Source organism: Somniosus microcephalus, chromosome 26 (genome assembly GCF_052327205.1).
Source record: "Somniosus microcephalus isolate GS21.2 chromosome 26, FLI_Smic_1.0, whole genome shotgun sequence".
NCBI classification, from domain to species: Eukaryota; Metazoa; Chordata; class Chondrichthyes; order Squaliformes; family Somniosidae; genus Somniosus; species Somniosus microcephalus.
In genome coordinates this window covers 26,485,416-26,499,903 of record NC_141012.1, presented here as the reverse complement: position 1 = coordinate 26,499,903, position 14,488 = coordinate 26,485,416, and the positions used below count along the sequence as shown (strand labels likewise).

At 42.0% G+C, this 14,488-nt stretch overlaps 1 protein-coding gene across 1 annotated transcript in view; it reads left to right on the top strand.

Annotated features, from left to right (window-relative positions):
* The window catches only part of LOC147100358 (vacuolar protein sorting-associated protein 26B-like), a 32,085-nt gene that overhangs the window by 2,966 nt on the left and 14,631 nt on the right, over nucleotides 1–14,488 (top strand). Inside the window, exons 2-3 of the mRNA XM_085967979.1 lie at nucleotides 5,819–5,975; nucleotides 11,412–11,576. Coding sequence (XP_085824105.1) covers nucleotides 5,819–5,975; nucleotides 11,412–11,576 — 322 coding nt within the window. The remainder of the gene's footprint in view (nucleotides 1–5,818; nucleotides 5,976–11,411; nucleotides 11,577–14,488) is intronic.

Sequence of the window (14,488 nt, the reverse complement as noted above, 5' to 3'; positions counted from 1 at the left end):
AGGATCTTTTACGTCCACCTGAGAGAGCGCTGGTTTAACATCGCAACCGATAAATAAAGATTGGCCAAGACACCCAAGTAGACCCTGTGGGCACTCCACTTAGTCCTTTTGATTTCACCACTGACCTGGTGAATGTCCTCCATTTATCTTTTTGTTGACATGGTTAATTCCTGCAGAGTGGTTAACTCCACGTCTGATTCATTCAGGAAGATATAGATAGATTTAGACACTGTGATGACAAATCTGCACTGAAGATAAAATGCCAAGTTTAAAAAATGGGAGCCAAGTGCCTTAAGAAGCTGGTAGAACAATGGGCTTTTTCCAGAAAACTTACTTTACTTTTAATTAGTAACAGCAGATTAAAATAAAAACGTTATCCGCCCAGTGATTGGGGTCCTGAGAAAACCCATTTCTTGTTCCTGGACTCAGTGTAGCCCAACGTGATTAAAAATATTGAATTGGGTGAGGTTGGTTTGCTCATGTCCAAAGAGATTTTGCTGGACTCTCAGCCTTGTACAAGATCCTGATGGAACCAGTACTGCAAGAGCTGCTAGCAACTAAACCAAGCCTCATAGGGTACTGTAGGGTACTGAGTTTGGATGATCAGCCATGATCTCATTGAATGGCGGAGCAGGCTCGAGGGGCCGAATGGCCGACTCCTGCTCCTATCTTCTATGTTTCATGCTTTTGACATAAAAAGAAAAGCTGAATTTCCTCAGCATGAAGTATCAATCCAAAATGTCTGCATAAAATCCCAGCAACATTCTATGCAATTCTTTCACGGTCGGTGTTGTCGTTTGTGTACAGAAGTTCAGGTTACCCATCATAGACTGTGGCAGAGTTACTGGAGAATCCTTTCAACCACATAAGGACTAGGTTCATCCTTTGGTACTTCAGTTGCCAATTTTCCTGTCATTGTTGCGCTCTTTCCAAAAATTAGAGTCTACTGTCACACACTGCCTGTTTTTTTTTATATAGTTGCCTTCAGTCAGTCATTACCCCACCAGTGTACAAATCCTAAAATAACAGCTCTGTATTGATATAATGTGTGAGTAATATAATTCAGGCTCAATTTGGTTGTACAGGAAACTCGTTTAAACGGCACCTAAATATCTGGAATTCTCTATTAACCGGCAAAATGCTCACTCCGAAAACAACACCTCAATAACCGGTAATGTGTCCGAGTCTCCCGTGGTGGCCGAGTTAGTCAGAGGGGGGTAGTTCTCCAAACTGCCACTATTCGGCCTCTTGGCGCTGTCAGAAGTCGGAACACCTCAATACCCCTGTAACAGGAGTCTGACTCTCCCGCGCTGCCGGGAGTCTCTTCTGATCCGCCATTTTACAGGGGTACTGTTTGTCTCCCACACTGCTGGTAGTCATTGCATTGCATTACCCTCAACTGGCAGTACTGTACTTAATCAAGCATCTTCCACCATCCGTTTAACACAACGTTCTGTAGGTGAGTACCCAATTACTGTATACTGCACATTTCTTGATTTAAAAAAAAATTTCTTTGTTAAAAATAGCCTCGGTAGATAACCCTCTCCATCATCCGGAATTTTTGATCAACCAGCAACACGGTAGTCCCGTCAGTGCCGGATACCAAAGAGTTTCCTGTGAATTGTTTTAGGCACTTTAGCCCGGAGTTTGCGATCAGCAGTGAAGCGAAGGCGTTCGCCGCCGGTCCTGAAGTACGCTTCACACAAGGATCTCACGATCCCTGTGTCGAGAACTTTGGGTTTTCCGACCTTGAATTTAGTTTAACAGAACTGTAGTGGGGATTCCCTTGTGCGAACTGCTGTGACATCATCAAGCTTTTTGAGCAGCCGATCAAAATGCAGAATTCTCAGACAGCGAACAAGGAAGTGAGTAAGCTCTTAAAATTTTAATTTTGAAAATCTTACAAAGATTGGGGCTCTCATGGGGAAAAGACAAACCTGAAATAAAGATGGACAAAAAATTTTTTGAAAAGTTTCTAAATGGTCAAATTTCACACTGCACAAAATTAAAATTAGTTTCCCAGGCCCTTAACATTTGTTTAGCAGTAATGACACTGTCAAAACCCCAGTTACACCTAATCCCTTTGGGTCTAACTTTTAGTGGGGAATTTAACAGCGTACTTACTGCGGAAGAGCTGAAGCTTTTGTCAGTTTCCCTGATTTGGCTGATTGCCGGCTCTCTGGGGGGGGCGGTGGAGAGCACAGCGCAGCCTGTTTCGGAGCTGTCAATGACAGACTGCATGCACCAAATCCCAAAGCTACGGTCAATTTCAAAAGCGGAATGAAATCAGAATCATCCCGACCGCAAATTCCGGGCCTAAGTATAACCAATGGCATCTATGCCAATTTTCCACCACTGGCTGCATTAGAATATGTAAAAGTGCCAACATCTTGTTTAAGCTGCATCAAAGACCTACTTTTTAATGAGTCTTGTGAGCTATTGCTGGATTTCCTGGCTCTACTACTGCCTGCATTTGATAGAGGATGGCACCAACTGGGTATGTAAATCGGAGAGTGGTAGCATGAAGATGGCACAGTGATTTCCAAAAGTCAAACTGCAAAGTACAAGCACCCTTCCTCTGCGCTTTTGACCTGAAATATTCTTGATCTGTTTTTGCTTTATTGGAATGCTGCCAGCTGCAGTCCTGGTGTTGGCCTGTGATGTGATAAACTTGGCAGTGCTGTATTCGGAGGCGGTGTGCCTCACCAATAGCGGTGGTTGGTGCAGTCATCGTCCAGCAGTTTGGTGCACATATAATAGCCTGTAAAGACAAACACCACCTGCCCTGTGTCTGGTGAAGGAAAGACAACAAAGTACATAGTCATGGACCTTTATCGCAGCTGTACACGCACAGTTTCTCTGTTCCTCAGTTGCGGTGGAACCCGTCCCACAACGTAAATAATTCTACACCCAGGATCTGACTACACAACCACTTCACAAAGTAGTTTTGCAACTTTCTAGATACTGAATTAACTGCAAACTTTAAAATGTCTTCAGCTGATTTCAGTTTGCCTTTATTTGATAAAGTCGCACAAAGCAGATCTGTGGCTTTTTATGCCAAGACCACAATAATGTCACTAATGGACATTATTGCTATTAACTCATATCCATCTTTCTAAACAGAGATATAAAAGTTGTTGTGATTATGTCTGCATGTAATGTGATGGATTGCAGGACTTGTGGTTAGATTTTTCAATCAATCCCGAGAGAACAATTATCTCGCACAATCCATTTAACCAATCGTCTGCATCAGTTATTTGAAAGTTCTTGAGTTAATATGTTGCACAGTGTGTCATGTACACTTTGTACCATACTTGTGTTCAGTAACACCATGGTGGACAAAGCCCAGTGCTAGTTAGTTATAATCTTTACTGAAGCCAAGTGTTCCACGCAATACAATAGTTTCTGGTATTAAAGGCTTGAATGATTGACTAAGCTTCGTGCTTTACTTAGAAACAAACTTGTTGGTTATTTCACATCATGCAAGTACTAAAGAAGCCTGATCATGCGACATTTTGATGTGCCTCTGTGATTCCGTGCTCAGTTTCTAAACTCGGTTAAGCAGAAGCAAGCAGAAATTGGAGCATAAAATAGCCCACATCACATTCACATACCCCTTGGTAGTTGGTTCAAAAGTGGCATTGACAGGCCCGGGAAGATGGTTACTGTTTTGTTCTAAAACCTTGGACAGTTGCACTGAGATAGAAACTAACTTGCAATCCATTTGAACGGAGGGAGAAAAATGCTGATGCTGGCTTTCCCCTTCAGTGTTGGGGAAACTAATATCGGAGTATTAGTAGCAGAACGTATTTCGATCATGTAGACTTGTTTTATCTGTTATTACATCCCATTCAGCGTCTGATCTGTAAAAGTCAGTAATGCAACAATGAAACATTAGTTTATTGCCCAGCGATTGGCTTATGTATTGGCTGAGAGTTTAAGTCCATTTGGCTGCAAGTCACTTGTGTATATATACTCCTGGTTAATGGTATTTGCAGATTCATGCATGGAATTGAGTTGGTATATATATGAGCCGCCATCTCTGAAAGAGCTGTTAATAATTTCAGTAATCCAAAAGAATATTCCATTGCCGATGTAACCTTGGTACTGCCCAAGTTATTGCAGCAACTCCTTTAGAAGTTATGGAGAGGTGTATATTTAAAATTACAATGTTGTTCGTTTTCGACTCTGCAAATAAACTCGAGGCTCAAACATATTTTGGGAAGAAAATCTTTGCGACTGTACTGATAGCCCATCGACAATAAGAGATTGTTGCCCGAGAAGTAATTTAGGTACCTGTAGAATCTGAGGACACAACAAATCCGAGATATTCTTCAATTCTGTTGAATGTTGTACTGATGAGCAAATTCTGTATTTAATATATCTTTGTATTTGGGGCAGACTTTTTAAAATTTGTGTTCCCATAATGTCTTGTATTGTGAGCTTTACTCTGTGTGCACTCTGTGTACATATGTTCTTGCTGCTTTTATGTGAAAGTTATTCTCCCTAGAGCAAGATGTACTTTCCTTAACACCTCCTGTTGCGAACTACTAGGTGATGCGCTATCAACAATACCAAAGACTACGAGATGGACTTAAATGAAGTAGGCTTTTATTGACTAAGACCTAGAGCATGCCTCTGCTAGTGAATCCATCCTAAGAGCTCCCGGGGGAAGGGTGGTGAGTCACCTTTTATACCCGGGCTTAGGGGTGGAGCCAGGGGCTGAGACATGCCTGGACTTGTACAGGGTTAACAGTGGTTTACAACACAGGCATGTACAGGTTAACAGTGGTTTACCACATTAGGGTCCCGAGTGCTGATATTGCAAATGTTCTTCAGTACCAGTAATACTGTTAAATGTCCTGTTTCTGCTGTCACAGGATGAACAATAATATCATTATAACAGCAAGGTTATTGATGATGTAATGATAGCTGAGCTTCTGCTAACTCATGACTTCTGGCTTGAAGCTCAAACCTTAGAACTCAATAGCACATTCTCCCCGTGTTTGCGTGGGTTTCCTCCGGGTGCTCCGGTTTCCTCCCACAGTCCAAAGATGTGCGGGTTAGGTTGATTGGCTATGATAAATTGACCCTTAGTGTTAGGGGGATTAAATACGTGGGGTTACGGGGATAGGGTGGGATATGTGTTGGTGTAGGGGTTACGGGGATCGGGTGGGATATGTGTCGGTGCAGGCTCGATGGGCCGAAATGGCCTCTATCTGCACTGTGGGGTTTCTGTGATTTCTGTGAACTAGCAGATACTATTGGACACTGTCCTGGAATTGTTCTGTGATGCAGTCTTTCCTAAATTCACATTGCAAAAATCTGTACACCATCTGCTTCAGTGTAAACTCTTTACGAACTTTCAGTGAAGGTACTTGGGATTCCCCAAGCTAAAGTTTTCAAAATACCAAAAATGTTCACCTAACCTGCTTATCTGGAACATTTGATAGTGGCATCTGAAGTGGGCAGCAAATTGTAGAAAGGAAACCTAATCAGGATTTTTGTTAATACTGTGTATAAATGTGAAACCCTGAAAGCCTGCCAGTACTTGCTGGCTAGGTTCGCTGTGAGGAATGTCTCCCTGGCTGAAGTAGAAGAGGGTCGTTACTATGTTGCTGAATTGTATCTCGGCAGAGTGGATAATGCAAAAGAAGGAAATTGGAAAAACTCGGAGACTAACTTGCTCTCTCAGATTTTCATGACATAACATTGGTGACTGTAGGAGGCAAGTGCAACATTTGGGGAGAAAAAAATATTTTGTTTGAACACTTAGTACAATATAAAAACAAAACAAAATTGTGCTTTCTGTTAACAGAGCTGTACTACGACCGAGGGAATCACCATGAGTTTGTGTCTCTGGTAAAAGACCTGGCCCGACCTGGTGAGATGACACAGTCCCAGACGTTTGACTTTGAGTTTACACATGTAGAAAAGCCATACGAGTCGTACACTGGCCAGAATGTGAAGTTACGGTGAGTCCTGTCTCCGTCTGAATCTTGTGATGGTTCTAAAGAATGTAAGCTGGAACTGAAAAGCGTCATGTATACAAGATCACAATAGATAGGGATGATGAAGATCATTTGCCCATCCCAGCTCACTGATTTTACCTCATCCATCCAGAAAAAAGCCCCATTGCAGCATCTGTTAATTTAAATGATTTGAATATTTTTTTACCTCCACTGTACTACACAATTCCATTCCACATGTTAAGCACTCTGTATAAAAAAAAACTTAACTGACATCAGTCCTTAATTTGCTTTTTGCCAATTTTAGACCTATCTCCGGCTAAAAGGGTTAGATTATGAGAACAGGTTACACAGACTAGGCTTGTATTCCCTAGAATATAGAAAATTGAGGGATGATCTAATTAAAGTGTTTAAGATGATTAAAGGATTTGATAGTGTAGACAGAGAGAAACTATTTCCACTGGTACGAGAGACCAGAACAAGGGAACATAACCTTAAAGTTAGAGCTAGGCCATCCAGGGGTTATGTTAGAAAACAATTCTTCACATAAAGGGTAGTGGAAATCTGGAACTCATTTACCCTCGCCCTCCCCAAAATGCTGTTGAGGCTAGGTCAATTGAAAATGTCAAAACTGAGATAATAGATTTTTGTTCAGTAAGGGTATTAAGGGTTACAGAACCAAGGCGGGTAGATGGAGTTAAGATACCGAGACAGCCGTGATCTAATTGAATGGCGGAACAGGCCCGAGGGGCTAAATGGCCTACTCCTGCTCCTTTGTCCCTCGTTCTACTTTCATGGTTTAACTTGGAATTCATGCTCCCAGTTTATATTTGCTATACTGTTTACTAGCATAAACACTGTACTTCTCTTTGAAGTCAGCTGTTCGGCAAGTTGTTTGACGGCTCAATCGTGCGTGTTTCTCCGGGCTTTTGTCAAAACTCAGACTTCTGTAACCACAGTCACTCTTGCAGTTCTTCTCTGCACTCGCTCCAGGGCTTAAATGGCTCCCTGTATCTCAGTGGTAAAAACTGAATCCAATACTCCAGCTGCGATCTGACTTAAGTACTGCACAGGTTTAGCATGGCACCCTTAGACCTGTACTCTACAGATTTGAGTAGTTTAGCATTCTATTTGCCTTGTTGATTGCTGCTCTGCAGTTACGGATTTGTTGAGCATCAGGTGTACACCCTCCGATCTCTAACTTCACCTTTAGTTATTTTGATAACATTCCTGGAGTTTGTGTGTTCCCTAATAAAGGTAATGCCTGTTATTCATCTTTCCTCTAAAAACAATATTGCAAGAATTTCTGCTGTTCTTGCTTGATCCAGAAGTGGCACTGTAACCCCTCTCAGCCTGTTACAACAAACACAACTACTATTTCCTCCAGCTAACCATAAGCAAGACCATGGGAGATTCACTAGTGATACTTTTAAAATCTTACATGAATGTAAACTTATTTCTGTCACACCTTGGCTTTCGTATTTAATGAGCAGATTCACTCCTCCGAGCTGAACCTTCCATCTAGGTGGCACTGTGATATAAACCTTTGTTCATATTTAACTGATTGACTTGAGAGGATCAAGTGGTTTTCCCAGCCACAACATCCCAATTCTGACGGTTCGGAAAGTCTACCTCCACTAGCAGCTCTCTTCTGCTTGCTTTTTTTCTTCTTTGTCCCCTCCTGTTATCTTTGTTGAAGGCCTTTCTCTTTTTCAAGGCTGGTTGCCTGCTATATTTTCGGGGATTTAACCTCTTTTTGCTCCAACGTGCTCATTATCCATTCATGCCCTCAGACCTCTTAGGCCTGTTCCCTTCCCACCCCACCCCACCCGACCCGCCCTCTCCATTACCTCGGCCGCTGCTATATAAATGCAAGTTTGTACGTTCTTTCTTTCTTGACACCCTATCCTGCTCCCTCCAAGCCAGTGCTCCCTGCCCTGCCTGCTGTTTTCCACCTCAGTTGCTGCTTCCTGGCTTTCTTCCACAAGATATCCACTAGTAGATTTATCAAATTCTGTGTTCGGTGCACATTGTCATACTTTATTACAGAGCTGAAAGTATCTTAAAAAAATTTTTTTTTTTTTAAATCAGCCGTTAACCTGAGCCTAAAATTTACAGGCAGTTTACTGAATCTTGATAGATCATGTACAATTCGGAGCAGCTGTAAGTATTTCAATTGCCGCAGGCCGTACTTAATTATTGGCCTTAAAGAGACTGTCAGTTTAGCAGTTAAACTACACAATCTACCCCAGAAAATGTGAGCAATGTCAGGGGAGAGCCATTTGTAGTCATAATGAAGCTGTTGGAACTGGAGTTCTGTTCAGGGAAGCAGCTGGAAGTAAATACAGGAAACTTTGGTTTATCCGGAGGTTAACTGTCCGGAATGCTCGATCCACCGGCAAAATTCAGGAGTCGGTTCAGTAAGTTTTATTTCTTTTCGTTGCTTTTTTTTCACCAATCAGGCTCTGCAAGGTCTAGCTAAAGCTGTTGCTTAGCTACAGAGATGCTTGCAAGCTACGGCCAACTGTTTAGAAGCTGTTGCAGGGTTTGTTGCTAGATACGGAGCTCTGATTAGCGCTGATTTGTCCGGCAGTTTTGATGGGACGGCAACAGCTCGGTCCCGTCAGTGCCGGATACCTCAAAGTTTCCTGTAGTATAAAGTAGCAGGTCACTACAAAAGGCCTAAATGTTATGTAGTTGTCCAGTTCAGTGTCTGACAAGATATACACGATGATTTGCTGCAATGTTACCAAGAAATTTCAGATGATAGACATTTGGTGGGGAACATTGCTTATGACAAGTGTTCTCATTATTCAATTCCTGTTAAGGTATGGCCAAACTAGATATGTGTGTGGCACCCTTTTCCTTGCATCAACGCGGGATACATATTTCTCTGCAGGCATTTTTTGCCCAGATAAAACATTTCCTTGTACAAACCACAGAATTAATATGGAATTTCTATAACTTTCCAGGAAATGCTCTTGAACATTTTTAAATATAGATAACAGTTTCCTAAGGTTGTGCAAGCAGTTGTATTTGATTAACTTGGTTTGCACTGTATTTGGCTGGGTAATTACTATCTGCACATTACTGCTCTGATGAAACATGATGTGGTTATTTAAGCGGGAACAGGCTCTGCAAAATAAGGACTGAAATATACAATCTGTTCCTCAACTTGAAGTTGCTAAATTTTATGTGAATTGAAATCTTGCAACAACAAAAAAAAAAAATCCTTTGCTATTTTGTGTTGAGACTGTTTAATTCAAACTCCAGGATAATTTTGAAGCAAAAACAACAGTACAGGAAACTTTGGTTTATCCGGAGGTTAACTGTCCAGAATGCTCAAGCCACCGGCAAAAATCAGGAGCCGTTTCGTTAGTTTTTTTTTCTTTTCGTTGCTTTTTTTTCCACCAGTCAGGCTCTGCAAGGTCTCGCTGAAGCTGTTGCTAAGCTGCAGAGACGCTTGCAAGGTACGGCCGACTGTTTAGAAGCAGGGTTTGTTGCTAGATACGGAGCTCAAGCTCCGTATGTTTTAACATTAGCGCTGGTTTGTCCGGCAATTTTGATGGGACGGCAACAGCTCGGTCCCGTCGGTGCCGGATAGCGCACAGTTTCCTGTAATAGGCGTAGGTGCAGTATTAAATTCTTCTTTATTAGCTGGGCAACTGTTAAGGATCATTAAAATCATTTTTTGTGGGGGTTTTCTCAGATGTTTTTCAGCTTTTATTTTAGTGTCAGAAACCGAGAGAAAATCAGGGACAAAAATTGGAGCCCAAAAAATAGAATAAATTCAGAGAAAGCCAGTAAAATGTTAGGCTAAATGATGATCCACAATTCTTTACACAATTATTTGCAGTGGCTGCTTGAAAGATGTTGTTGCATTTATGTCTGCTAGTTACCGATTCACCAACCAGTGGAAACAGGTTGATTGTTGGACTATGAATGAATAATAACTAACACATCCAAGTTTAGACCGAGATTCCGTAGGAGTGGAAAAGCCCAGCTAATCTTTCACCGTTTACCTTCAAAAGCTTTCATAATTTTTGAAACCCCTTTGATCCCCTTAGCCTTCACTGTTTCACTGGCAAAAATCTGGAATTTTTTGCCTTTCTGACTACCTATATCCTCTCATTTTTGGTATCAATTCTAGTGAATCTTCACCGTACCCTTTCAATGGCTCTAATGTCTCTCCTGTCATGGGGTGCCCAGAAACGCATGCAATACTCTGTGTGATCTAATAACTGTCGTACAAATTCAACATAATCGCCTTGTTTTTTATTCAATGCCCTCATGTATATGCATGCACACAGCCGTCAGGATTGGAACCAAAACTTTAAATGCCTTGAACGAGCATAATAAACAGAGACAAGAACATAAGCGGTTAGGAACGGTAGTAGGCCATTCAGCCCCTCGAGCCTGTTCCGCCATTCAATTAGATTATGGGTGATTTGTACCTCAGCTCTATTTACTTATCTTCTACCACAAAAATTATTGACGAGAGACTTTTCATCCTTTGTGGTTTATTTCAGCTGAATTAAAACTAAAGTACTGTTATTACTAGACCCATTAAATGTATTGGTACCAGAGCGCTATAAGAAAAATCACAATGAATCCAACTCACTTATTTGTGTGATACTCTTAATCATTATCTCAAATTGCTCCCGCCCCCAGTGACCATCAGTACTGCACCTTGGGGTTTTGCAGTTTAAAATGCCTTCTGTGGCTTCAACTAAAGATTTGAAAGGGAACATTTGTAACCATACTGGTGACTTTTTTTACAGATGGTATACAAATGTCACATGCCTATCATAATCCTTTACTAAAATCTGAGGACATTGAAGAAGTAGGAAAAATATTTTGAACACAGCTTTAACAAGTGAATGTGATGGTGATTATTTTAATATGATAAATATTTAATATGATAATTAGTATCCATGTAATTGTTGCTCTCTGTCCAGAAGCTACCTAGATAAATGGTTTAATTCCTTATGTTTTTATTCTGGTTTACAGTAATATTAGAATAGTTATATTGTTGTTGTAAACTTGATTTTTGCCAATCGACAGTAATGTTAAGGTACTAGATGAACAACCCAGAGGTTGTGAAATCATCATTTCAATAAATCTGCTCACTTGTCGGCTGGTACCCCTGCCTGGTCTAACCTGCACGGGATTCTTAATGCCCCCTAAACCACTACTAGAACTGCAGTGGTTTAAGAAGGAGGCCCACCATCACCTTCTCCGGATCGGGCAATAAATGTGGCCTTGCCTATGCCTGTGATGTTATTGTGAACAAAAAGTAATGATTTAGAAATGGTAGTGAATGTTGGCAGATATTGAAATGGAGGTGTGGCAACAATCACACCAGGGGAAAGATTTCAAGTCAACTTAACTGTTATTTAAAGAAAAGCTCATGTAATGTTTCTCTCTTTCCCCCAAATTCAGGTACTTTCTAAGAGCAACCATCAGCCGTAGGTTAAATGATATTACAAAGGAGATGGACATTGTTGTTCACACCCTCAGTACCTACCCAGAGATGAATTCATCCATCAAAATGGAAGTTGGGATTGAAGACTGCCTACACATTGAATTTGAATACAACAAGTCAAAGTATGTACAGTGAAATCCTGTTGTAGGCCATAGGTTGGGACAGATGGAAAAAAAGCTGCATATAACCAGACTTGCGCATGAGAGCTATATAGTTACTGACTGGGTCTGGGACTTGTTTAACTGACATAGCTGGTATCTAAGTTGCATACATGTAAAATCCACTTCAGTCCCCTCATCATTTTAATGCATGGCTCCAAGTACAGGTTCAAGATATACACATGACCAGTGCAGAAGGACGCTAGAATTGGCATCACCACCCTGGCCAAGTAGGAGGAAAGCAGCCATGGTTCTTCCTACTGATTGCTGTGTGGATATAGGATGAGGAGAAGATCAGGCTCTGTTGTGATTTCCCCCTTCCCCCCCCCCCCCCCCCCTCATCAACCACCAGATTGGTTCACATGTAGACAGGCCACTTCGACTGGTGCTTCGTACCCCAGCCTGAGTCTCTCTTTTTTTGGGGGGGGGGAACACAAGAACATGTAAGATCAGCCTTTAATAATTAGGTGATTTCTGATTTATATGCAAGTCCAGTGGCTCAAATGGACTGTAGAGGTCAGGTCAGAAGCATAACTATAAAGATGGTAGCAAACCCTAACATGATTTTTGCGTACGGCACATAATTTAAAACATAACATGAGAGACTTGGACTCAATCATTAAGTAGCTGGAATTTTTTCTCCCCACATGCAGCAGCCATACACTCGGATCTGGATATATGCAAGCTTTTTTTCTTCAGTTCAGAAGTGTTCTGCATACAAGAGGATTTCACTGTTTGTGGATTTGACTCTAGTTGAAATGACATGTGGATCTGTGCAATATTGAAGGAACGTCGAAGAGTCTGGGGTCCAACTCTCATTAGGATTCAGGGGGGTAATTCTAACTTCGGGCGATATGGAATTAGCCGCCCATTATACACCTCACCTGATTTTAATTTCCATTGAATGTAAATTCGGGTGAGGGGTATAATGGGTGGTCAATTTGATATCGCCCAAAGTTAAAATTACCCCCATTGTCATTTTCCATCTTGTCAGTCCACATCCGGATAATGAACTGACAAACTGGAGACTGCATAAATCCCTTGAAGCCCCAAGTGAACTGTAGCTGCCTTTAACAGAAGTGATACTGCCTGTTGCATAGACTTAATTTAAGTTCTCGTGCCTCACTTGTGTCTATATTTGCTTTACCGGTAGAAGATTTCATGTTCAAGTAGACTTTGACCAAACAACTAAAGAGTGATGCACGTTGTCTGTAAACGTGAATTTTATAGCATTAACTGGTGGTTCAAGACATTGAGTATTAGTACACCAAGTCTTGGAGAGGAGCTCCTCCACTGTGCTGAGATCCCAATCTCAGTCTTGGTTGCTGTGGAGGCTGGTGCTGGGCTGAGGGCGAGGAAAACCACCTGTTGTTGTTTTGTACCTGCTAATGACTGCCTCGGTCACAGTGTACACAGAGTCCTGGGAACAGATCAACTTGCTTTTCCTCAGCGGTAGGAAATTGCCTAGCCCAGCAGGAGAGAAAATTAGTGCAACATATTTTCCAAGAAAATTGTGTTTTAAAACATTTCTCAGCCCTGATAAGAACAAAATGAAGCGGAGAAGCCGCTTGCTTTCATCACTGTTTTCATCCGTAGCCTGATGGGTGGTTTTAAATATCTCCATGGTTCTCAAAAACTGGAGGAGTAGTTCAATAAAGTATCAGTAATAAAGGGGAAATATCAATGAATCTATTAGCTTAAATGTATTGAAGATATCTCTAAACTTATTGATGTCTCAGTCATATTTTGTTCCATTTTATCCTTTGTTGCTTAGTTCAGGTTCTGCCAGAACCACTTGGCTCCCGACCTCTTCACAGGCTTGGTCCAGAAATGGATGCAAGAGCTGAATGCCAGAGGAGAGCTGAGAGTAGCTGCCTTTGGCATCGAGGTATCATTTGATCAAATTCAACACCAAGGAGCCTGAATAAAAATAAGGTTTAAAGGTGTCGAGGAGACAACCATCCAGCTGGAGTCATACTTGACGCAAAGGAAGGTGCTCAGGGTTTTTTGGGGGCCAATCCTCGGACGTAGGACATCACTGTGGGAAGTGTCCCCAGCAGAACCATCCTCGGCTGCTTCATCACTGACCTTCCCTCCGTCATAAGGTCAGGAATCCGGCTGATTCCACATTGTTGAGCTCCATTCAACTCTTGATGATGAAGAAGCCTGTGCAAACCTACAGCAGAACCTGGACAAAATGCAGGTTTGGGTTAACAAGTGGCACCACGTAAGTGCCAGGTAATGATCACCTCCAACAAGAAACGGTCCAACAACCTCCCGCGACCTTCAGCAGCACCATTATTGCCAAGTCCCCCACCATTAACATTCTGGGAATCATCATTGACCAGAACCTTAACTTGACCAGCCATAGCAACAACGTGGCTTCAAGAGCAAGGCAGAGGCTGGGTACTCGGTGATGGGTGGCTCACCTCCTGACCTTTCAAAGTCTCGCCACAATCTACAAGGCTCAACTCGGCAGTGTGATGGAATACTCACTACAGGAAACTTTTTTATCCGGGACCGGCGTGGTGCCGGTTTATCAAAAAGTCCGGATTACAGAGAGTTATAGTTAAAAGGTACGAGAGCTCCGTACACAGCAACAAATCCAGGCTTCCCTGTTGCTTAGCAACAGCTGCAAGAAGCCCGGCCGCAGACCAAGTGTCCCTGTTCCTTAGCAACAAGTGCAGAAACCCCCGATTACACAGCCAAGAATCAAGAAACAGCCACTAATATGAAGAAAAACTTAACAACCTACTCCTGAATTTTGCCGGTTAACCGAGATTTCCGGTTGTTTGGGTGCCGGTAAATCGAGAGTTTCCTGTACCTCCTGGATACAGCCACAATAACAGGCCAGAAGCTCAACACTATCCAGAATC